The 27,426-nt window shown below is 43.5% G+C and overlaps 1 protein-coding gene across 4 annotated transcripts in view; it reads left to right on the top strand.

The window, feature by feature from the left end:
• CARMIL1 (capping protein regulator and myosin 1 linker 1) overlaps nt 1–27,426 on the top strand; it is a 596,509-nt gene that overhangs the window by 288,582 nt on the left and 280,501 nt on the right. For all 4 annotated transcript variants that reach the window (XM_030212120.1, XM_030212112.1, XM_030212103.1 and 1 more), the window contains one exon: nt 12,045–12,114. In XM_030212120.1, the coding sequence (XP_030067980.1) occupies nt 12,045–12,114 (70 nt within the window). The remainder of the gene's footprint in view (nt 1–12,044; nt 12,115–27,426) is intronic.

Below are 27,426 nucleotides of genomic sequence, written 5' to 3'. Positions count from 1 at the left end.
TGAAATTATATCATAATGAACACCACCAAACTGCTCCTTGCAATCTACTCCTTATCCCTGATCCACCTAACAATGACATCCCACTCGCAGAAATCAACAATATACCCATACTAATCAATAACCGAACACGGACCAGACACATCACATCACACCAAATCAACAATATACCCATACTAATCAATAACCGAACACGGACCAGACACATCACATCACACCAAATCAACATAAACCAAAATAAAGGAAAAGAACCAACAAACGTACAACCTCAACAAAATGAAAAGAAAGGTCATAAAAAATCCACACAAACCAAGAAATGACAGCTAACAAAAGTCCACATAACACCGAACGTAGAAGACCCATACCAAAAAATTCAAATAAGCTACGTCAACGCCAGATCCGTAGTAAACAAAACAACAATAATAACAGATTGGATCACGTCAGCGAAACTTGATCTACTCTTCAGCACTGAAACCTGGATCCATGATCAGAAGGACCCTATCATCTTATAAACCTATGTCCTCCAGGATACAAAATCACTCACTGGACCAGAAAAGAAAAAAGAGGAGGGGGTATAGCACTCATATACCGATCTCACATCACGATTGAAACCACTGCGGAATCTATAACAACCCACCTTGAAATAGCCTCAACCAGAATCCACCATAAAACCCTGCTCGACCACCTAAATTGCATCCTATTCTACAGAGAAACTATCAAACACATCACTCAAATATAGTGTCACAGTGGGGATCCAGATCCGAAAAGCCTGACTTTTATGCTCCACTATAAATATTACCATCACAGGCTTCCACCACCTTCCGAAAAAAACCCACAGAGAAAAACTCCCAAAATATTTCAAAATTTATAAAGAAATGGGAGAAAAATCTGTGTTTAAAAAAACGGAAGGGAGGATAACAAAATTTAACAAGATACAGATCTAAATACCCACGACACTAAATCACGTTATGAATATAAATCACCTAGCCAAACACTAATTAGTAGTCACTCACTGGACTGACATCTTCATTCAAAAGAAAATGCCTTCCTTGAAGTAAAGACACCTCAATATAGAACAAAAAAATCTCATTAACATTCCCAAAATTGCTCAAACTTCCATCCTTACTAATGAATGGATTCCTATTTCTAACAGGAAGTGAACTTTACTTAGCTCAAAACATCCAAATTTGTTCCAACGAAGGTACAATCTCTTGAAATTTTCACAGTCTGTGAGATTTCTCCAAAATTATTAGTGTCCAATTTATATTATCCTTCTGGCAAAATATCCAATTTCCTTGTTTCTCGACAGTAGGAACTCCTTCTGTTTCGCTATCTTCATCAGGAGAAATACATAGCAGTGCATAAAAAACTGCTTTACAAGTTATCCATAGCAAACAATGTGCTCAAAATGGCAGACGTTTATATAGAACGCCTTCAAAGAAACTCCACCCATAAGTGACATCACTCACTAGCATCATTCCCAGCCTACTCAATCTTAAAGCAACCACAACCTAGCAAGCAAAAAACATTTATTTCTCTAGCAGAGGGAAAAAATATTTCATAATGTATAGTGTCATTCAATAAAATGCCTCCCATTCCATATCCCTTGTGTGATATGATGGAAGAGACAGAAAAGTTTTGGGACCCTATAAAAAATGGATTTTTCTACGATATAATACCTCTCGTATATCTAAAGCAGTAATATACATGATTACATGTCCTTGTGGCTTACGTTATATTGGTCAAACGAAGAGAATGTTCAAAGTGAGACTTTCTGAACACAAACATGCCATAACACCTGGAAAGACCCATATGCCTCTAGCTAAGCACTGTACAGAAAAAAATAATGCTTTTACAGAGTTGCGATGTGTGGTTATAGAACATTTGCAACCTAATGGTAGAAGAGGAGATATATCTAGGGTCCTACATCAAAAAGAACAGAAATGGATCTATTATCTACAAACTGTATCTCCCAAAGGCTTAAATGGACCTTTGGAATGGGAGGCATTTTATTGAATGACACTATACATTATATATTATGAAATGTTTTTTCCCTCTGCTAAAGAAATAAATGTTTTTTGCTTGCTAGGTTGTGGTTGCTTCAAGATTGAGTAGGCTGGGAATGATGCTAGTAAGTGATGTCACTTATGGGTGGAGTTTCCCTGAAGGCGTTCTATATAAACGTCTGCCATTTTGAGCACATTGTTTGCTATGGATAACTTGTAAAGCAGTTTTTTATGCACTGCTATGTATTTCTCCTGATGAAGATAGCGAAACAGAAGGAGTTCCTACTGTCGAGAAACAAGGAAATTGGATATTTTGCCAGAAGGATAATATAAATTGGACACTAATAATTTTGGAGAAATCTCACAGACTGTGAGAATTTCAAGAGACTGTACCTTCGTCGGAACAAATTTGGATGTTTTGAGCTAGGTAAAGTTCACCTCCTGTTAGAAATAGGAATCCATTCATTAGTAAGGATGGAAGGAAGGCTTTTTCTTTTGAATGAAGATTTCAGTCCAGTGAGTGACTACTAATTAGTGTTTGGCTAGGTGATTTATATTCATAGCGTGATTTAGTGTCGTGGGTATTTAGATCTGTATCTTGTTAAATTTTGTTATCCTCCCTTCCGTTTTTTAAACACAGATTTTTCTCCCATTTCTTTATAAATTTTGAAATATTTTGGGAGTTTTTCTCTCTGGTTTTTTTCGGAAGGTGGTGGATGCCTGTGATGGTAATATTTATAGTGGAGCATAAAAGTCAGGCTCCCTGATATACTGAGGCTATTTTTTAAATTTGGATGTACTTTGTTTTTCGGATCTGGATCCTGAGTGATGTGTTTGATAGTTTCTTTGTTATAGCTACACACTCGTTGCAGATTGTTTATTTGTGAGAATCCTATTCTACAGACCACCATGTAACTAGAACGAAAGCCAGGCGGACTTCATGGACTTCGTTTCAAATATATGTGTATCTAACTCCAATACACTAGTATTAGGAGACATTAACCTTCACCTTGAAGACCCAAACTCTACCAACGCACGAGATTGCAAGGACTTCCTTCATCTATGCAACCTTACATGGCCTCACATGCAAACAACCCACGTGAAGGGTCACACACTCGACCTCATCACATACAAACTGTCCACTGATCAGAACCTAACCATAACACAAACTAGATGGACAGAAACACCATGGACTGACCATTACAAACTAAACCTATCCCTAAAATGGTGAACAAGGGGTTCTCTCCACACATGAGAACACACAACTCATGCCATGAGAGGCCAAATAGACCCGGTTACTTTCTGGCAACAGATATACAACAACGATTGGATAGCACAAACGGAATCTATATATTACCTCTCAGAAAGGGACAAAAGATGCAGACACATACTAAACGAAATAGCACCCTTACAAATAAGAACTTCATGTAGACACAACTCGATACTGTGGTTCAACGAAGAACTGAAAAAACTGAAAACACAATCTAGGAAACTGGGATGCGCGTGGAAAAAAATAAGACGAACACACACTCAACGCATGGAAACAACTACAAAGGAAATACAAATACACAATAAGACAGACCAAAAGGTCGTATTTCAAAACTAAAATTGGACCGGACTACAAAAACACGAAGAAACTATACCAAAGGTACTAGGACTGGGGGGCATGTGAAGAGGCTGCAATGTAGTGGATTTAAAGCGAATCGGAGAAAATTTTTCTTTGCTCGGCATGCGATTGAACTCTGGAATTCGTTGCCGGAGAGTGTGGTGAAGGTGGTTGGCTTGGCGGAGTTTAAAGGGGGTTTGTACGGCTTCCTAGGGGAAAAGTCCATAGACCGTTATTAAATGGACTTGGGGAAAATCCACTATTTCTGGGATGGGCAGTATAAAATGTTTTGTGCTTTTTTTGGGATCTTGCCAGGTGTTTGTGATCTGGATTGGCCACTGTTGGAGACGGGATGGTGGGCTTGATGGACCTTTGGTCTTTCCCAATATGGCAATACTTATGTACTTATCTCGTGGACAAACTACTAGACACAATGCCGGTCACCACAGCCAACACTGATATCCCATCTGCAGACAACCTTGCTAAATATTTCAACGAAATAATCGTAAACCTACGCAAAACCCTACGTCAGAACAACATGGACATAGAAAACTTCATTAATGGTCTAGACCCAACCCCTGGTGAATACCCTGCTGACCGAATATGGTCAAATTTTGCTCTCCTCAGCATCGACACAGTTACCCAGGTGATTAAACAATACTCAACAGCCATTGTCAACTGGACACCTGCCCAAGCTACCTAATACGATCTGCCCCCCACCGCTTCATAACAGATCTCACATCCCACTTAAACTTCATGCTTCAACAGGGTATCTACCCTAAAGATAAAGGCAACATCCTGCTCACCCCAATACCAAAAGACACCAAGAAAAAAACAAACGACATTACCAACTACCGCCCAGTAGCATCTATCCCATTAGTAGTCAAACTAATGGAAGGACTGGTGACCAAACAACTCAATGACTACATACACAAATTCACTATACTACATGAGTCACAATCAGGATTTTGACCCCTACACAGCACCAAAACAGTGCTACTCTCCTAACCAAATTCAAGCAGGAAATAGCAATAGGCAAGAGCATTCTCCTCCTCCAATTTGACATGCTAAGTGCATTCGACATGGTTAAACATAACATATTGCTAAGACTCCTAGAATACTTCGGAATCAGTGGGGGCACTCTCAATTGGATTAAGGGTTTTCTAACCACATGAACATATCAAGTGAATTCAAAAACAAACATATCACTGTGGAAACCAGGCTGTGGAGTAACATGGTACATACAGTCAATGGTACTAAGCCACGCAGATTACTGTAATGGAATCTATGCAGGATGCAAGGATCAAATCATAAAGAAACTTCAGATTGCCCAAAACACAGCAGCCAGGCTTGTATTTGGAAAAACACGTTTTGACAGCGCCAAACCACTCCGAGAAAAATCGCATTGACTACCAATCAAAGAACATATTACTTTCAAAATCTGCACGATTGTTCACAAAATTATTTACGGCAAGGCACCGGGATACGTGACAGACCTCATCGACCTGCCAACCAGAAGCACCACAAAATCTGCACGATTATACCTAAACCTCCACTACCCAAGCGGCAAAGGACTCAAATAGAAATCCATCTATGCATCCAGCTTTTCCTACCTAAGCGCACAACTATGGAACGCATTGCCAAAAGCAGTAAAAACTTCGCTCGACCACCTAAATTTTCGGAAAGCACTAAAGACAGACCTGTTCAGAAGAGCATACCCCACCGACCCAACATAAAAATACCTGGACACTTGCGACACAATGTAACCAAAGATCGTAATGGACATTACCTGACTCTTCTTCCCCCTTTCCCTCTCTAAGTTCCCCCCAATTGTACCTACCATTCATGTACCTCATTCTACCACAATATCACTTTGTATTTATTCATACCATGTATTTGTTCAGACCGGAATCGGCTAATTCCATTAATGGTTATTTGTAATCCACATTGAGCCTGCAAAAAGGTGGGAAAATGTGGGATACAAATATAACAAATAATAATAATAGTGTAGAGCACAAGCAGCAGGTGCAGGCAGACCTGAGCTGTGCTGGGGATAGGCCCTCTTAAGTGACCATGGGCTTAACCCCATGAGGGTGGCTAGGCATTTTGTGACAGACCTTTAGTCTTCCTTTTTTGGTGGCAGCATGGTGGGATTGCCAGGCTTAGTGTGTGGTGTGAGGTTCACCATCCATTGAGTGGTTCAGAGTTTTTTTTTTTTTTTTATCTGTAACCTCTAGACACAGAGCACAGTGAACAAGTACAGCAGTAAAGGTTCCTTCCCAGTTCAGTTTTTTTTTTGGTAGTGTTAGGAGATTAACAGCATGCTGATGGCGACTGGCAGTAGCCGTCAGACACCAGAGATCCCTGACCTAACACAAGAGCAATCGGATGGCTTCAGCAAGGAGGAGACGCAGGACAGGCATGCGCAGCGTTTTCCTGAGGGGAGACCAGACTCCTGGATAATGCAATGCACTGGCAGGACCAGGTTCCACACCAGCTGAAATCCTTCAGATCTACATTGTAGAACAAGAGCGGCAGACAGCAGCAGCGGTGCGAGGAATGGGAAGAGCAACAGCGACGTGAAGAGCATGAATTCCAGCAACAGTGTTAGGAGCGTGAGCGGGAATTCCAGCTGCAGAAAATGAAGATGGAGATGGAAATGGCTCACATCCAAAGCTCCAGCCCAACCCCAGCACCAAGGCCAGAGACAGGATCCAAAGCCCAGGTTGGGCCCAACTTATTTGTGCAGTTTTATGATACCTGAGGTGACATAAATGGATATCTAACTGCCTTTGAAAAAATTTGCCGCCTTAATGAGATTCCTCAGAAAGATTGGGTGCGCTATCTGGGAGGAAAGCTCACTGGTAGAGCACTTGAGGCATTCCAAGAACTGTCCATGGAGACATGCTCTCAGTTTGAGGAGGTGTGCAAAACTTTATTGAACCATTATGCTGTTTACCCCCCCCCCCCCCCGAGATCTACAGACCAGTGGCGTAGCTACGTGGGGCCTGGGCCCCCGTAGATTTGGCCCTGGCCCCTCTCCCGACGATCCCCTTGAACCCCCCTCCCGCCTCCAACTCTCCCCTGCCGTCGCCACCCGCCCCGCCGCTGCATCAGATACCTTTTTTGCAGCCAAAGAGAGTCTTCTTCAGCGCCCGAGTAGCGCTTTCATTCAATGAAGTTCCTGCGATCAGCTGTTTTGACGCCTTACGTACTGCACCATGCATGTAGCCTCGTGCAGGACGTAAGACGTCGAAACAGCTGATCGCAGGAACTTTGTTGAACGAAGGCGTTACTCGGGCGCTGAAGAAGACTCTCTTAGGCTGCAAAAAAGGTATCTGATGCGGTGGGGCGGGCGGCGACGGTAGGGGAGAGTTGGTGGCGGGGGGGGGGGGGTTCAAGCCTTGAATGGCATGCTGTTAATAAGCAGGGGGGTCCAAAGTGGCGGTGGCAGTAGTGGCGCGTGGGGGGGGGGGCGGCGGCCAAACAGTGCCCCCCCACCTTGGGCTCTGGCCCCCCTCCCGGCGAGGTCTGGCTACGCCTCTGCTACAGACTAAAGTTCTGGACTTTGGAAAAGGGGGTGGATGATACAGCGAGTTTGTGCTTCAGCTAAGAAAGCAGTGGCTCAGTGGAGCTGAGGTTAAAACCCTGGAGGACTGCCAAAACTTAGTGGTCCTGGAGCAGTTTCTTCAGCATTGTCATCCATAGGTGAGGGAACATGTTCAGGATCACCAGCCCCATACTTCAGAGAAAGCGGCTGAGTTGGCTGACATCTTTATGGCTAACTGTCCCTGTTTAGCAAAGAGAAGCCAACCTTATCTGCAGCAGCTGGAATCTAAGGGCAGTAAGGGCCCTAAGCCAAATATCCCTGTAACCTCAGAGACTGTCAGCAAAAACCCTTCAGTGTTCCCCAAAAACTTAAAGACTTCAGGCATGAACGTCCTTGTTACAATGTGAGCGCACAGGACATTTCAAAGCAGATTGCCCAGATAATGCCAAGCCTGCAGTAAAGAGCATTCCAGTTTCTGCAGCAAGGTTGGTAGCTTTTTTGGCCCCAGTTCCACGAAGGAGGCCCACGCAGTTGCTGTAGCACAAAAAGTTACTGGTCATTCACCCAGCAGGGAAGAAGATGGGTTTCCATAACACACTACAGCACCCCAGTAACTGTGAATCAGACCCAGGTGGGCTTGTGGACACTGGCTCTAGCATGGCTTTATTACGACCAGAGCTAGTGCTGGAAGATTCAATTCTTCGAGGGTGCACTTCGGAGGTAGTGTTGGCCAATGGATCCAGAGAGAGTGTACCCATTGCTCAAGTATGCAAGAAATATTTTCCCGGGTAGGGTATCCATGATAAATACTCTCAGACCAAGGGACACAGTTTGTCTGAACTGATCCAGAATCTGTGGGTACAGTGTGGAATGAAATCTGTCCGTACCACCCCTTATCACCCTGAAACTAATATGTTAGAGACTTTTGTGGAGTCGGGAGACAGACTGGGAGAAGTATTTGTCCTACCTACTGTTTGCATACAGAGAAGTACCTCAGGAGTCTACAGGGTTCTCCTCATTTGAGCTGCTTTATGGTCAGAGGGTGAGAGGGCCCCTTTACCTAATAAGAGGGGAAAGATAACACCTCTGATAACCCTGTAACTGAATATGTAGTTAATATGCGGCAGAGATTAAAAGAACTTGTGGGCTTTGTCAGAGGCAACTTGCAGGCAGCCCAAACTAAACAAAATACTTGGTATGATCATAAGGCCCGAAATAGAGAGTTTTATGAGGGCGAGCAGGTACTTGTTTTATTTCCGGTATGTCAGAATAAACTTGCCCAGAAGTGATTGTGACCCAGTCGGTGGGAGGAGGGTGCTAGTGTAAAGCACGTGGAAGGTGCAGGTGGATCTGAGCTGTGATGGGAATAGACCCTCTAAGTGGCCACAGGGTAACCCCAGGTGGATGGGTAGGCGTTTCGTGACAATAGACATGTCCCGCACTTCGGTAGGCAATTTGTTCCAATGACTTAGACCTATCATACTAAATGCCTTATTCCTCTATTTTAATTTTGGGCAAGAAACTTTAGAGTCTCTTTCACTAAACCGCGCTAGCAGTTCCTGTACTGCAATGTTGTTGAAGCCCATTCAGAGTGAATGGGCTTTTGTCTCAGTTGCTGCGCCGGGAGTTGCTTGCACAGTTTGGTAAAAGAGGCCCTAAATTTGGAGTTTCAAGAGCTTCTCCTTTATGTACTCACTACAGTTATTAAATCAAATTTGGTGATGTTATAATCGCTGTTGCCAAGTGCCCGAAGGCTGGTCTAACTAGAGCTGTACCAAATATTCGATTTGATTTGGCCCTGAATAGTGCCCTGAATATCATATTCGTATTCAGCCAAATAGTGATTTAAATTCAAATATGAATATTCCGTGGCTGTATTGTGCTAATTTCCAATTAAATAAACACTTGATCTCTGATTTCACATTGTTTCTTGTATTTGTTATGTTAAAGCTCAATGCTCAGTCATATTCGGATGAATAATATTTTTCATTATTCGTATTTGGCCAAATAGTAAAATATGCTATTTGGTACAGCTCTAGTCCTAACTTTGTGTTAAAGTTAACCTGGCATTGTTCTGAATATCAGCTGATGCTCGGTTAACTTCTGGGTGACCACAGGTACCCAAATATTCAAAGCTGGGAGCTGCATATGGCCTGGTACTGAATATCTGGAGTCAGTTCACCTTGTGGCTGTGAGCGAATCTGATGCATACCACCGCAGGTTGAATATCAAGACCACCATTGCTAAGAGCTATATTGGTTTAATAAGGATTCCTTGATTAACCACCTATCCTCCTAATTGGCTTAAAAGCCTATACATTAAAGATTAAGGCATGGGTCGGTGGGAGTTGGGGGTGGATGGGTGGAGATTGAGCTCTAAACAGAGACTTAAGTTAACTGCCAGTTGTGCTTTAAATTGATTTTCCATTAAACGCTAAACAGAGAATTTAACTACTAACTATACTTTAAAACAGAAATTTAGTGCAGTCCTTTGTTTACTTGACACTGGTTCTCAGACTCTTTAGATCTACACTTTGGTAATCTCCCAATTAAACTACCGGAATACAGTCTACTCTGGAGTAAATGTATTATTCGCTGCTTATCAATCAGAACACAGCTAACAGGATCCTCAGCAATGCGAAAAATTTGGCCATGTTATTCTACTCTTCCTCCACCATCAGTATTCACAATGGAGAAGGGTAGTTAGTGGGGTTCCTCAGGGGTCTGTGCTAGGACCGCTGCTTTTTAATATATTTATAAATGATTTAGAGATGGGAGTAACTAGCGAGGTAATTAAATTTGCTGATGACACAAAGTTATTCAAAGTCGTTAACTCGCGACAGGATTGTGAAAAATTACAAGAGGACCTTACGAGACTGGGAGACTGGGCGGCTAAATGGCAGATGACGTTTAATGTGAGCAAGTGCAAGGTGATGCATGTGGGAAAAAAGAACCCGAATTATAGCTACGTCATGCAAGGTTCCACGTTAGGAGTTACAGACCAAGAAAGGGATCTGGGTGTCGTCGTCGATAACACGCTGAAACCTTCTGCTCAGTGTGCTGTTGCGGCTAGGAAAGCGAATAGAATGTTGGGTATTATTAGGAAAGGTATGGAAAACAGGTGTGAGGATGTTATAATGCCATTGTATCGCTCCATGGTGCGACCGCACCTTGAGTATTGTGTTCAATTCTGGTCGCCGCATCTCAAGAAAGATATAGTAGAATTGGAAAAGGTGCAGCGAAGGGCGACTAAAATGATAGCGGGGATGGGACGACTTCCCTATGAAGAAAGACTAAGGAGGCTAGGGCTATTCAGCTTGGAGAAGAGACGGCTGAGGGGAGACATGATAGAGGTATATAAAATAATGAGTGGAGTGGAACAGGTGGATGTGAAGCGTCTGTTCATGCTTTCAAAAAATACTAGGACTAGGGAGCATGCGATTAAACTACAGTGTAGTAAATTTAAAACAAATCGGAGAAAAGTTTTCTTCACCCAACGTGTAATTAAACTCTGGAATTCATTGCCGGAAAATGTGGTGAAGGCGGTTAGCTTAGCAGAGTTTAAAAAGGGGTTGGACGGTTTCCTAAAGGACAAGTCCATAAACCGCTACTAAACGGACTTGGAAAAATCCAAAATCCCAGGAATAACATGTATAGAATGTTTGTACGTTTGGGAAGCTTGCCAGGTGCCCTTGGCCTGGATTGGCCGCTGTCGTGGACAAGATGCTGGGCTCGATGGACCCTTGGTCTTTTCCCAGTATGGCATTACTTATGTACTTATCACTGGCTCCCAATTTGAAATAGGATAGTCAGTGGGACAGAGGTCGTATTGGACAGATGTAGGGACTGAAGTTGTGATAGAATGCACCACAGAGGTGCCACTGAAGAGGGTGGATTGTTGCCTCTCTGATAAGATTTGATAATTAAATAAACACTTGATCTCTGATTTTACATTGTTTCTTGTATTTGTTATGTTAAAGCTCAATGCTCAGTCATATTCTGAACTAGGGAATTACTGCGCCAAAGCTGAATTTGCACAGTCTTGTCTCCTCTCTGGATATTTTCAGTGAAGTAGCTAAAGGGTGCATATGAGAGAGAGAGAAAGCAAAACTAACTTCTTATGGCTAGAGATGTCCCAACCAGAGCTGGGTCAAAGCACATTGGCATAGCAGTGTGGTGAGCCTTGCTGATTGTGCTTGTGTGGTATCTGTTTTGAAGAGAAATATGGGGTGCTTTCTGTTTCTGTATGACACATTTCTAACATTCACCAAATTCTCTAAGAGATGAAAGGTTAGTCCTTCGAATGACACAACTTCAGAAGAAAATGATACCCTCAGTCTTTGATTACCGTAATGGTGGAAGTTATCATATTGTTTACAGCAATGATTTTCCACTGCCATTTTCTAGTCTATCCAATATGCACTAAATCTCTCTTAGGCAAAACACAGTCAGTGGAGGACATACTCAATATTGAAGTTTGAAATGGCTGATCATGTGTGTGAAATACTGTTTTCTCTGTCTGGGTGGACAAGATTTGAAAGACTTTACATAGATCAATGCTTCTTTACCCGCATATAAACATGCAAAATGTAGTTTGAAAATTGAGTTTCTTCCCATCTAATGAAAATCAAAATATGTGTCCTTTTAACCATTAAAAAAAAAAAAAAAAGAGTGGAGTCAGATTGGGAAATGAAAGTCTACGCAGAGATTTAATTTTTGCCATGAGTTTCCCCTTTGAAAATTTGTAGGGCTCTGGGTACTTAATACAGTGGCTCCCCCTAGACTGCATAGCCCAAGTTGTTTGTCCGGCATCAGCTGTAAGCTGTGGACATTATTTTGTGTATATTATTATTTCTAAGCCGCTGCATTTGTGTTTTCTTTTTCAGAGCACTTTTGTTAGGCCTGGCTAGCAACCCTAATTTGAAAGAGGTGTCGCTAGATCTCAGCAGCTGTGAGGTAAGAATCATCCATTTCACAAACGTTTAGAAATGCAGTTCTGTGGTGCGGAGCTTGGCCAGCAATCTGTGCACATGCATGGAGTGAGTGGTCCTCTGCTCAGAGCCAGTTTTTATAATTAGATAATTGTTATATTCTCTGATTTTTGATGCATCATCCTTTAATTCAACATCCTTCTATTGCCCTTATGGCTACAAACCAGAAAGGAAAGCAAGATTTACCGGCCTCTCCCTCTCCAAGTGAAATGAGACTTAAGCCAGAACCCAGCACTCCAGACAAAATGGCGTTGAGGTCTTCTGAGATGCAACTCAAGCTGATATTTTAGGAAATGCAACAGTTTAACTCTATAATGACAGAGCAAGTTGCTGCTACTAAGGCTGTCCACTCTGAAATTTAATCTTTAAATGCCCAGTTTGTAGAAGTGCTCAATTGCCTTGACTCTTTGGAAACACAGTCTCAGTCCTTTACTGATAAACTCACTTATATAGCTAGACATGAACATGATATCCAATTGGTACAAAAAAATCTTGAGGACATACCCAACAGAAACTGGAGTTGTAATATTACCTGAATCCTCGGAGGCTTCGGACCCCATTATTTTTCTTACAGACTGGCTTCCTAAGCTGCTCGATCTTCAGCTTGCGCTGTCACTCGAAATTTAGAGAGTGCAACGCTTGCCTTCCAGGCCTGTATCTTCTTCAAAGTTTCCAAGATCCATCGTCACCAAGTTACTTAGATACCAACATGCTCTGGGTATACTGAATGCTGTAAGGGCTACAACACAACTTCTCCTACATGGTAAATTCATTCTTATTGTCTTGGACTTTGCAAAAACTACTTCGCTAAAGCACAAAGATTTCTTCAGCTTCGTCAACCCCTGAAAGATATTGGGGCCAAATTTGGTCATCTTTATCCTTCTAAAAATGATCACTTACAACAACTGTACTCATACCTATTTGTAACTCTCAGAACTTAAACTCTTCGTAGAATTCATCAAGATGCAATAATCTCAATTATCTTCTAACATTTTGCGCTCCACAGCACTACATCAGTTCTAATTGATTGCGCTTTTTGCTGCAAGCTGTCTTCAATTACCCTGATGCATCATTCTGTTATAGATTTATGCTTCTTTTTCACCATCTTATTTGGAGAATCTACATTATTGCTGACATTTATTGGCTGCTGAAAGTGGTTTACCCCCAGAGTGTTCTCTTGGACTCTAGTTCAGTCTCACCCTCAATTTTATTTTCTTCTTGTTACTGTTTAAGGTAACACTGCCTGTTGCATTGGTTTACCCATATATTGATGCTGAGAATCCTACTAATCTCATATTTGTATACTTCATCTAATTTTGATGCCTTTTCTTTAACCAGGAATTATTTACTATACCATGGCATCTTACTAGACCTTTTTTCTTGAATTAACTTATGGCTGATCTCCATATTGTCACTTGCATTAAGTGTTCTGAGGGGGAGACAAATGTGTGTAATCTCATATTGAAGGATTAAGAACTCTCCAGACATCAATTAGATTAGTAATGGCAAGTAAGAAGCATTTTTTTCTTTGGAGAGCATGCATGAAGAAGATCTGTCTAGATATATATCAGGGGATAGGTTAAAATCTCTAGCAATTATCAAACCCAGATTGATGTTGAATCAGTAACCGGATTGTATACATTAACAAACATGTAATCAAGGGAATGTACAGTGGCGCAGAATAAAGACCATTTACCAACATAACCAGACATACTCTCGGTAATCTAAGCAATAAAGGAAATTGTGAAATAAAACTGATACATCTTTTTTCTTCTTAATTGCAGGGGAATGGAAAACAGTAGTAAAACCTGGAACAAAAAGCTTGTTACGTTCAGGGAGTGACAGATGGGTTTCCTGTAAAATAAATAATATCAGTATGGAGAGATTTCAGATAGTTAGATATTTTCTTTTTTCTTAAAGGGGTGGTTATTGGCCAGTTGATACATTCTGATCAAGTTGGTTTCATGAAACACCGAAAAAGCTTTTGATCGTGTCGAATGGCCTTTCCTGCTGCAGGTTCCAGAGTTTTGGTCATACCTTTATAGATTAGAAATGGGGTTCCTGTAAAGAGCCTGGATCCAAAGTTCTCATTAATTGAGTCCCTGTGAAATAATAGTTTCCTTCATCATGGCATCCACCAAGGATGCCCACTTCACCTCTTTTATTTAATTTGGCCCTGGAGCCTCTCCTCTGCGCTATAAGACAATCTCCACTCATTGATGGCTTCCAAACCAAATGGAGCCAAATCAGCTTATCTGCCTATGTTAATGATGTCAAGCTGTTATCTGCTCTGTCAATTTTGCTACACCAGACTAACACAGCTACTCCTTTTAAAGTTTTTGCAATGAAGCTTTTTGTTTTGCTCTATTAAACCCTTCTAAATTTGAAAATATTAAATTACTGAATGCTGAGAATGAGCTATTATCTTAACGTAAGTATAAGAGGAGTTTCTGGTAAAGGCATTTATGTTCATCTGGTATCTTAGTGGAAATCAGTTGGATTGTTATCAGTTGCAGGTTTCTAGATGTCAGTGAATAAGGCACCGTATTGCTCCTCAGAGTGCTCTGTAGCAAATTGGGACTCATTTGTTAGACCCATCTCTTATTAAGGTGAGGTTTTGTACTGGAGCAAGGTGAATTGGTTATTCAGATTTTGTTAAAAATGCATAGGCACTGTTTGCATGTGTAAATGCTGAATTTGCATATATAAATCAGGCTGTATTTACAAGTAGCCATTCTTTAAAAAAAAAAAAAAAAAAAGGCACTGCTTATATGACTGAGGTGTGCTTTAGATGGATGTTAAAAACTATACATGTATTCCATATTGTTTGTCAGTTCTTTTATATACTTCCTAAAGAGGAGACGCACAGATATGTTGGAATGCAATTCACATATAACTTTGAGAATTTCCTCATTGGCCTTTTCAACTGCTCCAAGTCAAACATACCTAAACTTATTGTTATGACCTGGAGTTTTGAGGAGTGTTTGAGTGGGAAGTTATACTGAAAACCACCTTTTTTTGCCTGAAGTTTGCATTTTGGAGCTCAGCTCCTCATGGATGTGCAGGTTTACAAAATCCACCACTTGCATGTTGGAAGTTGCAAAGCCATGGTCCTATATGTGTAGCTAGTGATGCTTACATGCAGAGCCCCTTGTGTGATGCTTTTTTTAAAAAATTTGTGTTATAAAATGTCTTCTGTTCTGTACTGTGCCAAATATATATGCTGTTTTGGCAGAACTAATTTTATTTTATAAACTACTAGCATAGTTTTGAACACATGGACTTAAGCATTGCTTTTTGACCTAGACAACCCATACAAAGTTATACTCCAACATGTTAATGTTTTTCCAGGATGAGTTTTCCACCTTAATGGGAAGATACAATCCAAACCAAAAAGTGATAGAATTTCCTTTTTCTTTTTCTTTTTCCAAACCTCTGTTAAGTCCTGTATAAAGACGAGTTTCAAATCTGTGATATTTTTTTTACACCTCAGACCTTGTAATATGTTGTTCAGTTTAATTTTTAAGATCCTTACCCATAGATTTATTTTAGGTTCACAGATTAAATTGGAGGAATATTTATATGGCCATGTTTTGAGTTTATCCCCTCTTTAACAGAAAAATACAGATAAACAGAATCAAACATTTCGGTTTGAATAAAGTAGATATATTTGTAGGATGTTGTTTAAAAAAGAGATCTTTCTATGTCTTGTTAATTTTTAGAGATCCTTTTCAGGGCAGTTCTATAACTAGCACCTATACGTGTATGTGCGCACTTACGAGTTGAAGTGCTTTCCCAGAACCTAAGTGGTGGTTAAGGAAGTACCCGCTTAACTTACATAGTGCCTGTTTGCAAGGAGGATGTACATAGGGGGCAGGGGAGGGAGGTTGGCATGTCTCCCACTTATACACACAACTTACAGAACACTGTAAGTAACATATCTACCATACGTATGGGCTCATGTTCCAAATGTAATGCTGGCGCTAGAGGCAATTAGCGCCAGACTAGCACTGGTGTTAGCACAGAGTGCTCAGAGGGCTGTAGCATGGGAGCCAGTGTGTGTGTCAAAGATTAGCATAAATAGCATTCAAATGTAGTCAAATGGATGTTTTACTTCATTTGCCTTGAGTGAATTCCTTCAAAAAGGCAGTAAATAAATACTAATAAATAAACGAAGTCATTTCATATTCCCTCCCAGTACTCAGAGAACAGCGCACAAGACAAAGCCGCCCTTACTGCTGAAAACCTAACGCCAGCTCAGAGCAGGTGTTAGGATGTTTGAAGAATGGATTTCTCATGATTCTTTCTTTAAAGTCTGTCGGGTTTTATTTAATTTGGAAGAAGGAAGCCTGTGCGATCTCCTAAGCGCTGGTAGTGAGCAAGGACGGTTTTAGATATGCTGGGCCCAGGGCAGAAATTAGGGAGTGGGCACCCTGATCCCCTCTCCTCCTTGCCCCCTCCCCCCATTCTCCCCACCTGCATTGTTACTACGTAGTTTGGGCATCTCTTTTCCTTCTCTCCACCACGGTCCATCTCCTCCTCCCTTCCCCTCACCTTATTATTTTCTTTTAACATTTTTCTTTCCCTTCTCTGCAGAGCCCCTGTGAATCAGCCATCATCACAAGCTGTCTCTGCCTGCCCCAAAGCTTTCCCTCTCTGATTGCGGCAGAGAGGGAAAGCTTCAGGGCAGCTGGAGGTAGCTTGTGAGGATGGCTGCGGCACCAGGGACCCTCTGAGAGGGAAAAAAATGTTTATAGAAGATTGGGAAGGTGAGGGGAAGGAAAGAGAAGACGGACTGTGGTGGGGAGAAGGGGAAAATATGCCCAGACCGTGGGGCTCCCTGGAGCTGTGGGGCCCAGGGCAACTGCCCTGTTCTCCCCCCCCCCCCCCCCCAATGCCAGCCTTGGTAGTGAGAGAATAAGGTATACAAGTCAGAGTAAACCAGAAAATGAAAGCACACATTGGCTCCTGTTTCCTGTGCTTAAATATAAGCCAAGTAAAATAAATAAATACATACATTGAAAAGTTTATATTTAAAGGCACAGAAAACATGCACTAATGTGTGCTTCCCTTTCGGCTTTGTCTTGTGCATGTGCACAAGAGTTGAGCTTACAGCAAAATTTTTCTTTGCATGCACCAAGCATATTCCCCCCCCCCCCCTTGCTTTTGTGTTTTTACGGCGCGAATGTAATTTGAATACCATTTCCTTTGAGCATTGATGAGCAAGGTTTCTGCACTGTTCCTGCAGTATGGGGATTCTGCGCTATTGGCTTTAACTCAGGAGTTCTGTGCATTGGCCCATTAGGCGCTTGCAGCTAAACTAGCTCTGTGGCTGGCATAAGTGTGAACACATAATTGTTAGATGTGTTAACACCCAGATACGCTAGTAATTTATAAAGGAAAGTAGTTGCCTACTTTGCTTTTTAGAATAGGTTCCTGCTGTGTGCCCCACAGGCACCTAATTGTCAGTGCCCAGTTATACAATTGCCCCCTGAATGCTGCGGACATATTTTGATGACCTGCTTGAAGAAGCCTATCGACACTAGCACATATGAGTTTATCTTGTTGGGCAGACTGGATGGACCGTGCAGGACTTTTTCTGCCGTCATCTACTATGTTACTAGTGTTTCTCTATGTTTGGAGATCCCCACAATTTGCTTGTTAACACAATTGCTCTGATTCTGTCAAAAGATTTTCCCCCTCCCTGTTTCTGTGCTAAGAATTTGTTAAAGAAAACCTAGTCATAGACTAGAAATGGTGCTAGAATGTAAGAACAGATGGCAGTCAGTCTGAGCACTGCAAGAAAGACATTATGAGGCAGAAGAAATAGTCTGGGAATCAGTGGATACCATTTTTCTTCTCAGCAGCAGCACTGTTACCACAATTTTATTTGTTATTACTGCTACCTGTTTTCATACTAGATCACACATTCATCACAACTATAATCAGAATACACCTTTTTTCCAAAAACTTATAGTGTGGTGGACTTTGAACAAACCTTTCAAAGAAGGTCATTTACAGAAGTACTTAATATTCCCTTTGTTTATTGTGTGTGTTAAATAATATTCACACAGTTCTGTATTTGTAGTAGATGGTATCCTTTTCTGCCCAGAACTAAACCATATGGTTTTAATGCATTACATTTGAAAGCCTGAAAGATGCCTCTGATATCTGTTTTTAAAGAGTTTGACTTTTTTATTCCATACAAGTTCCAGAACTTGTCAGTAGAATTATTTCAGCTTCAGATTTTGGCAGCTATTGTTCATGTTTTGCCCTAAATCCCCAGGCCTTCTGATTGCTGCCTGCAGCAGATCATTAGCCTAGCAATGGAATAACTTCCTCTTCCACTCTTCCAGTTCTCTTGGCTGCCTAGTGGTATTTGTTAGTACTGAAACTCTCTTCTACAAATGAGGGAGTGGGATTGTTCTGACAGTCTACTTAGATCAGGGGAGGGCAATGTTTTGGTTGTTATGGAGATAGACTTCATAAGGAGGCTAGTGAAGGTCCTGAGGACCCCTGTTGAACTTTGAAACTGGCAAGGGGTGTGTTTTCCCTGATGGTCTGAACAGTTGACTAACATGAACATGGCTAGAAGTAATTCTGTAGACTAGAACTCTATTTACTGTCCATCTCTGACTTAAATGCTAAGAAATAATGGTCAACAAACTTGTAGGTGATGCTTTTGATTATATTAACAGTCTGTGTTGGTGACTAACGTTTGATAGCTATGTCCCCTTCATCAAGTCAAAATGAGCTAAGGATGTTATTGACGAAGGAAGATTTGGGAGAGATACCGGTGCAAGAAAAAATGGTATTCAAAGCTGACGAGTCAGAGAAACTGAATGAAATCTCTAGAGACCTAGAGGATGTAATGGGGCAACTTGACAAATTAAAGAGTAGCAAATCTCCTGTACCAGATGGTATTCATCCCAGAATACTGATAGAACTGAAAAATGAACTTGCGGAACTATTGTTAGTAATATGTAATTTATCCTTAAAATCGAGCATGGTACTGGAAGATTGGAGGGTGGCCAATGTAATGCCGATTTTTAAAAAAGATTCCAGGGGAGATCTGGGAAATTATAGACCGGTGAATCTGACGTTGGTGCCGGGCAAAATGGTAGAGACTATTATAAAGAACAAAATTACAGAGCATATTCAAAAGTTTGGATTAATGAGACAAAACCAACATGGATCTGGTGAAGGGAAATCTTGCCTCACCAATCTTGGATTAATGAGACAAAGCCAACATGGATCTGGTGAAGGGAAATCTTGCATCACCAATCTATTACATTTCTTTGAAGAGGTGAACAAACATGTGGATAAAGGTGAGCCGGTTGATATTGTGTATGTAGATTTTCAGAAGGCGTTTGACAAAGTACCTCATGAAAGACTCCAGAAAAAAATTGGAGAGTCATGGGATAGGACATAGTGTCCTATTGTGGATTAAAAACTGGTTAAAAGATAGAAAACAAAGAGTAGGGTTAAATGGTCAGTATTCTCAATGGAGAAGGGTAGTTAGTGGGGTTCCCCAGGGGTCTGTGCTGGGACCGCTGCTTTTTGACATATTTATAAATGACCTAGAGGTGGGGGTAACTAGTGAGGTAATTAAATTTGCTGATGACACAAAGTTATTCAAAGTAGTTAAATCGCGGGAAGATTGTGAAAAATTAAAATAAGACCTTACGAGACTGGGAGACTGGGCATCTAAATGGCAAATGACGTTTAATGTCAGGAAGTGCAAAGTGATGCATGTGGGAAAGAGGAACCCGAATTATAGCTACGTTAGGACTCACCGACCAAGAAAGGGATGATACGTTTGAAACCTTCTGCTCTGTGTGCGGCGGCTAAGAAAGCAAATAGAATGTTAGGTATTATTAGGAAAGGAATGAAAAACAAAAATGAGGACGTTATAATGCCTTTGTATCGCTCCATGGTGCGACTGCACCTCGAATATTGTGTTCAATTCTGGTCGCCGCATCTCAGAAAAGATATAGAGGAATTAGAAAATGTGCAGAGAAGGAAGACGAAAATGATAAAAGGGATAGGACGACTTCCCTATGAGGAAAGGCTAAAGCGGCTAGGGCTCTTCAGCTTGGAGAAAAGATGGCTGAGGGGAGATATGATAGAGGTCTATAAAATGAGTGGAGTGGATCAGGTAGACGTGAAGCGTCTGTTTACGCTTTCCAAAAATACTATGACTAGGGGGCATGCGATGAAGCTACAAAGTAGTGAATTTGAAACGAATCGGAGAAAAATTTTCTTCACTCAACATGTAATTCAACTCTGGAATTTGTTGCCAGAAAATGTGGTAAAGGCGGTTAGCTTAGCAGAGTTTTAAAAAGGTTTGGCCGGCTTCCTAAAGGAAAAGTCCATAGACCATTATTAAATTGGACTTGGGGGGAAATATTTCTGGGATAAGCAGCATAAAATGTTTTGTACTTTTTTTGGTATCTTGCCAGGTATTTGTGACCTGGATTTGCCACTGTTGGAATCAGGATGCTGGACTTGATGGACCTTTGGTCTGTCCCAGTATGGCAATACTTATGTACTTATGACTGAAGTTATCAGTACATTTTAGGTTGAATTACACTAGGTGTGTCCAACCTTGGTCCTTGAGGTTTGCAACCAGTCGGGTTTTCAGGATTTCCCCAATGAATATGCATGAGGTCTATTTGCATGCACTGCCTTTGTTGTATGCAGATAGATCTCATGCATATTCATAGTGGAAATCCTGAAAACCTGATCTGACGAGGGCTGAGGTTGGACATCTCTGAATTGCACCATCAATGCACAGCTGTTCCATTGAGCTGTGGTGCACGTCCATATGTAGTACACAACTCTTACTATACATTGCTATACTTTACAGCCCCTTTGTTGCACAGTTGACCACCTGGTTTGCAAGTTGCACCTGCCACCTGTTTGTATTCTCCTAAGCGGCTTCCAGTGTAACTCTCCAGCAACATCTACCTATGTGTGCAACAGTTACCTGTTTTGCATAGCAGCAGCAACCACCTGAGTCACACAATACCATTATTTCATAGATGCAACAACTGTCTGTCTTTATAGAGTTGCATAATCAACTGCATTGTGCTGCTGAAATAGCCAAATTTCTTCTTTACCTTCAGCAGTCGCCTGCATGTCATAGGTTATCTGTATAACGCTGTTCTAGTAGCCAGCTGTGTAGCATGGCTACTGCCACCCTGTTTGTGCAACTGCTGCAGCAGCCTATGTGGCACTGGCTGATTGTATAGCACAGTTCCAGTAGCTGGCTGTATGGCTCAGTTATGGAAGCTGCGTATATGGCACAGTTGCAAAATTGTCTGTGTGGCATCAAATGTACCAGCTGTCTGTGGGACATTAGATGCACATTTGTGTGGCTTCCTTGGCAGTAGCTGCAGTACCTATAAGTAGGGCATCAAATGCAACATCCATGCTGCATTGAGGGGCAAATCACTTAAGAGCTATTTTCTTACTCTGTCTCCATCCACTGGTAGATGGACACAACCCATTTGTCTGGACTGGTCTAATAGGATTAAAGGAAAGAAGTTATCAGGTAAGACATAAATTTCATCTCATTTATCGTGTGGTCTATGGAGAACACTTAATAGAGGTGAGTAGCTTTGCTCTTCCTGTTAAAGCATGCTATAAGAAAAGTTTTGTTGTGCACCCTTTAGATCAAGAATGCATCTAAATGGATGTCGTCATTCTACTCTTGTCTTCTGGGGTTTTAATTTAAGAAAAAACTTGTTCATTTTGTGATGAATGTTGCATTTGTTTCTACTTGCTGTGCTGATAGGTTTTGCTCTCTTCCTCAATGCTTTCCTTAGCTTGGTCACTGTGTAAGTATTCGTTTTGCTTTTAATCTTTGAATGCAGTAAGCAGTTTGTGTGTGTTTGGAAAGTCTCATGATTTTGGATGGTTCTGATATACTATATAATGTTAATTTAGTTTTCCTTGTATCTCAGACAAGCCTCTTTGTATAGGTGGGACGGGCAGCCACCTAGTCACTGCCCGGGGTGGTGGGAAAAGGGGCACATAGAGTTTATTTGGTGGGACCAGTACTGGGGCCAACCTTAATGCTGGAGGCTGGGCAAACTAAACATCAGACACACAATCCAGACCACACCATGAAGTAACCTAACACTTAAACCTTTACTGCACTGTCAATTGATGAAGCACAAGAATATTGAATGAAACAAAAAGTCCCATTCAAACACCAATTTATTTACAGTGGATATCCATATCTCCTGCTCACACTTAAAATCAAGGTTACTAAGGATAGGCTGATGATATTCAGATAGTTAATAGCACAGTTCAGTAAGCTGTCACATTTGAACAAGCTGATATCACATGCTTTGATTCTGTAGCCTCTACTCCGCCTGGGATCCCCTATTCCTTCCAGTATAGCAAGCCAGCACCTGGTTTTGGATCTGTCACGTGTCCCGGTCTCTTGAGTCTTTGCTGTTGCAAGTGCCGCTAATGTCTAACCAGTTGGGTATAGATAGGCTGATTCTAGTTCTCTCTCATATTGGGGGCCAGCTGGAGGCATTGGCAAGAATGGGGTTCTTCCATCACAGGTATGGTCAGTGGTGGGAGAGGTTCCATTTTGGTAGCAAAGTCAGTGATTAAATCTTCTTTGGGGGCGTACACTACTGCCACTAGCAACACCCTTCAGAAGGTCCAACTCCTCCCCTGCTCCTAGGGTCACTTCCAGAAACTGCTCCATTCCTCTGGCAGGATCTGGTGCCAGAAGGTCTGAGTACCTCTGTAATAGAACAGGTGCAGGAAGCACACACAAAAAAAAACAAGTCAAAAAGTAGAGCCTAAAGACCCTAGACCTGCAGCTAGCTTGAAACAAACTCCTGTTACAGATTGCTGGAAGAATCCACCAACAACTCACACCTATTGACTGACAGCCACCAGCTAGATACAGAAACTGATGCACTGTTAGGAACAGCAGGGGGGAAAATACATACTGTATATTTTCCCTTACTGTTACACTCAAATGTGCGATATCAAGGTATTTGTAAATAAAATGACTTTATTCCCTAAGGAAATTTCCCATAAGTACCTAAGCACTGCCACGCTGGGAAAAGACCAAAGGTCCATCAAGCCCAGCACTCTGCCTCCGACAACGGCCAATCCAGGCCCCAAGAACCTGGCAAAACCCCAAAATTTAATAACGATCAATGGACTTTTCCTTCAGGAATCTGTCCAGACCCCCTTTAAACTCAGCAAGGCCAGCTGCCGTCACTACCTTCTCCGGCAATGAGTTCCAGAGTCTAACCACGCGCTGAGTAAAGAAAACCTTTCTCCGATTTGTTTTAAACCTACCACATTCTACTTTCATCTTGTGTCCCCTGGTTCTATTATTGTTAGAAAGCGTAAACAAATGCTTCACATCTGTCCGCTCTACCCCACTCATTATTTTGTAGGCCTCTATCATTCCCAGTATGCTCTTTGTTATATATTTCAATTTGAAAGCAATACACAAGTAATACAAAAATGCTACAGAAAAAGAAAAACCTCAAAATAAATATTAGTGGTAAATTCAAGTCTCTACTAGTCCACAAGAGTAAGAGAGATCTAGTCACAATTCCAGAGGAGATAAGATGAGAAGAAAATGCACCAAATAACTATGTATGTATTAAATGTGAATTACTAGACTTCAAGATGGTGAGGAAGTACCAGGCACATTACCAGAAAGAGATGGTCCCATTGAGAGGTGAGGTTGAACTGATTTATTACTCAAAAACATAGCCAGATGTTAAGGCTCTCAAAAAAATATATACCTCACATCTTGGTACTTAAGACATTTACAAGGAAATTAAAGGAAAACAAATCAGTCGTCAAGGTTGGAACAAACTGCTTCTTCCTCCTTCGTGTATTTTTGGTTATGTCTGTGTATATCCTGACATGACAGTTCATAAATAAAGTATCCTTTATTCTAAAAATAAATAAATGTATGCATGTATATATCTTTCTCCGAGGACAAGCAGGCTGCTTGTTCTCACTGATGGGTGACGTCCACGGCAGCCCCTCCAATCGGAAACTTCACTAGCAAAGTCCTTTGCTAGCCCTCGCGCGCCCGCGCGCACCGCGCATGCGCGGCCGTCTTCCCGCCCGAAACCGGCTCGAGCCGGCCAGTCTTCTTTTGTCCGCACTCGGTACGGTCGTGTTTTCGCCGTGTCGAGCCCCGGAAAGTCGACCTCGCGCGTCCAATTGTTTGAACGTGTTTTTTTTCCTTCGGGAAAGTTTTGTCATAGTCGGGAAGTGCTCCGGAAACCCCCCGCCGGGTTTCGTGTAAATCCTCCCCGTACTTCCAGCTTTTTGCCCCGGTAAGTTTTCTTTCGTCGTCGGGGTAGGCCTTTTTTTCGGCCTCGGTCGAGATTTTTTCTCCCTCTAAATTTGGTGCTTCGAATTTCGCCATTTCGGCTTTTGATTTCGCCGGCGTGATTTTTCCGCCCATGACATCGAAGCCTTCCAGCGGCTTCAAGAAGTGCACCCAGTGCGCCCGGGTTATCTCGCTCACTGATCGACACTCGTCGTGTCTTCAGTGTCTGGGGGCCGAGCACCGCCCTCAGAACTGCAGTCTGTGTTCCCTGCTTCAAAGGCGGACTCAGGTAGCGAGACTAGCCCAGTGGAACGTGTTGTTCTCGGGCTCTTCGTCGGCATCGGCACCGGGATCTTCGAGTGCATCGACGTCGTCAGCGTCCAGACCATCTTCCTCGGCCGCCCCTGCATCGAGTGCATCGAGGCATCGGGCCTCTGCATCGGCGCCGAGACATCGGATAGCTGCATCGACGTCGGTGGTACCAGGACCTCGTCTGCTGATGTCGTCGGACGGTGGTGCATCGGGTGGAGTGCAGGTGAGGGCTGTCCATTCCCCTGCTGGTGGCGGTGAGCCCTCGGGTGGGTCTCCGCCTACCCTGAGGGCTCCTGCGGTACAGCCCCCCCGAGATCGACCTTCTTCAGTCTCGGCCCCGAGGAAGCGACGGGTGGATTCGACGTCCTCCTCGTCGGTGCCGGGGAGCTCCGGTGACATGCTTCGGAAGAAATCGAAGAAGCATCGACACCGGTCTCCTCCCCGTGTCGGCACCGAGAGCTCTGGGTCGCCGAGGGATTCGGCACCCAGCAGGCATCGGCACCGAGAGGACCGCTCACCCTCTGTTCAGGAGGTGTCGATGCGCTCCGCTCTGGACAGCCCGGAACAGCCTCCACGCCCGGAACAGGTACTGACGTCGACGCCTGCATCGACCCCTCAGCCTTTCTCTGCAGCCGCTCTAAACGAGAGCCTCCGGGCCGTTCTCCCAGAGATTCTGGGAGAGCTGTTGCGCCCTACCCCTCCGGTACCGGCGGTGCTTGCGCCACCGGTACCGTCGAGCGTGGCGCCGGCTGGCCCATCGCCCAGGTTGAGGTCCCCGACGTCGGTACCCGCGTGCGGTACCGACCGCGGCCACCTCCCAGGAAGGCTCCCCGACTACGTCGGCGGAGGGAGCTTCGCCGATGCGGGCGAGGGAGTCTACCTCTCGACGCCCCCATCGTGGACAGGGTTCCACGGAGTCGAGCAGGGCGAGGTTGCAGACACAGGTCCGTGAACTTGTGTCTGACACCGAGGGTGAGGCCTCGTGGGAGGAAGAGGAAGATCCCAGATATTTCTCTGACGAGGAGTCTGGGGGTCTTCCGTCTGATCCCACTCCCTCTCCTGAGAGACAGCTTTCTCCTCCCGAGAGTCTGTCTTTTGCCTCCTTGTCCGGGAGATGTCTACGGCCATCCCCTTCCCGGTGGTTGTGGAGGACGAGCCCAGGGCTGAAATGTTTGAGCTCCTGGACTATCCTTCTCCACCTAAGGAAGCGTCCACTGTTCCCTTGCACCATGTCCTGAAGAAGACATTGCTTGCGAACTGGACCAAACCATTAACTAATCCCCACATTCCCAAGAAGATCGAGTCCCAGTACCGGATCCATGGGGACCCAGAGCTGATGCGCACTCAGTTGCCTCATGACTCTGGAGTTGTGGATTTGGCCCTAAAGAAGGCTAAGAGTTCTAGGGAACATGCTTCGGCGCCCCCGGGCAAGGACGCTAGAACCTTAGACTCCTTTGGGAGGAAGGCCTACCATTCCTCTATGCTCGTGTCCAAGATCCAGTCTTACCAGCTCTACACGAGCATACACATGCGGAATAATGTGCGGCAGTTGGCGGGCTTGGTTGATGCTCTTCCCCCTGAGCAAGCCAAGCCTTTTCAGGAGGTGGTCAGGCAGCTGAAGGCGTGCAGAAAATTCCTGGCCAGAGGAGTTTATGACACTTTTGATGTTGCGTCCAGGGCCGCTGCTCAAGGTGTGGTGATGCGCAGGCTCTCATGGCTGCGTGCCGCCGACCTGGAGAATAGAGTCCAGCAGCGGATTACGGACTTGCCTTGCCGTGCGGATAACATTTTTGGCGAAAAAGTCGAGCAGGTGGTAGAGTCTCTCCACCAGCGGGACACCGCATTCGACAAGTTCGCCCGCCGGCAGCCTTCAGCTTCTACCTCTACAGGTAGACGTTTTTTCGGGGGAAGGAAGACTGTTCCCTATACTTCTGGCAAGCGTAGGTACAATCCTCCTTCCCGACAGCCTGCGGCCCAGGCTAAGCCCCAGCGCGCTCGCTCTCGTCAGCAGCGTGCGAATCAGCAAGGCCCCGCGGCTCCCCAGCAAAAGCAAGGGGCGAGCTTTTGACTGGCTCCAGCAGAGCATAGCCGACACCCAAGTGTCAGTGCCGGGCGACCTGCCTGTCGGAGGGAGGTTGAAAGCTTTTCACCAAAGGTGGCCTCTCATAACCTCCGATCAGTGGGTTCTCCAAATAGTCCGGCAAGGATACTCCCTCAATTTGGCCTCTCAACCTCCAAATTGTCCACCGGGAGCTCAGTCCTACAGCTTCCAGCACAAGCAGGTACTTGCAGAGGAACTCTCCGCCCTTCTCAGCGCCAATGCGGTCGAGCCCGTGCCATCCGGGCAAGAAGGGCTGGGGTTCTATTCCAGGTACTTCCTTGTGGAAAAGAAAACAGGGGGGATGCGTCCCATCCTAGACCTAAGGGCCCTGAACAAATATCTCGTAAAAGAAAAGTTCAGGATGCTTTCCCTGGGCACCCTTCTCCCCATGATTCAGCAAAACGATTGGCTATGCTCTCTGGACTTGAAGGATGCCTACACACACATCCCGATACTGCCAGCTCACAGACAGTATCTGCGATTTCAGCTGGGCGCACGCCACTTCCAGTACTGTGTGCTACCCTTTG

Source organism: Microcaecilia unicolor, chromosome 1, assembly GCF_901765095.1.
Source record: "Microcaecilia unicolor chromosome 1, aMicUni1.1, whole genome shotgun sequence".
NCBI classification, from domain to species: Eukaryota; Metazoa; Chordata; class Amphibia; order Gymnophiona; family Siphonopidae; genus Microcaecilia; species Microcaecilia unicolor.
This window is presented reverse-complemented; position numbering and strand designations above follow the sequence as displayed.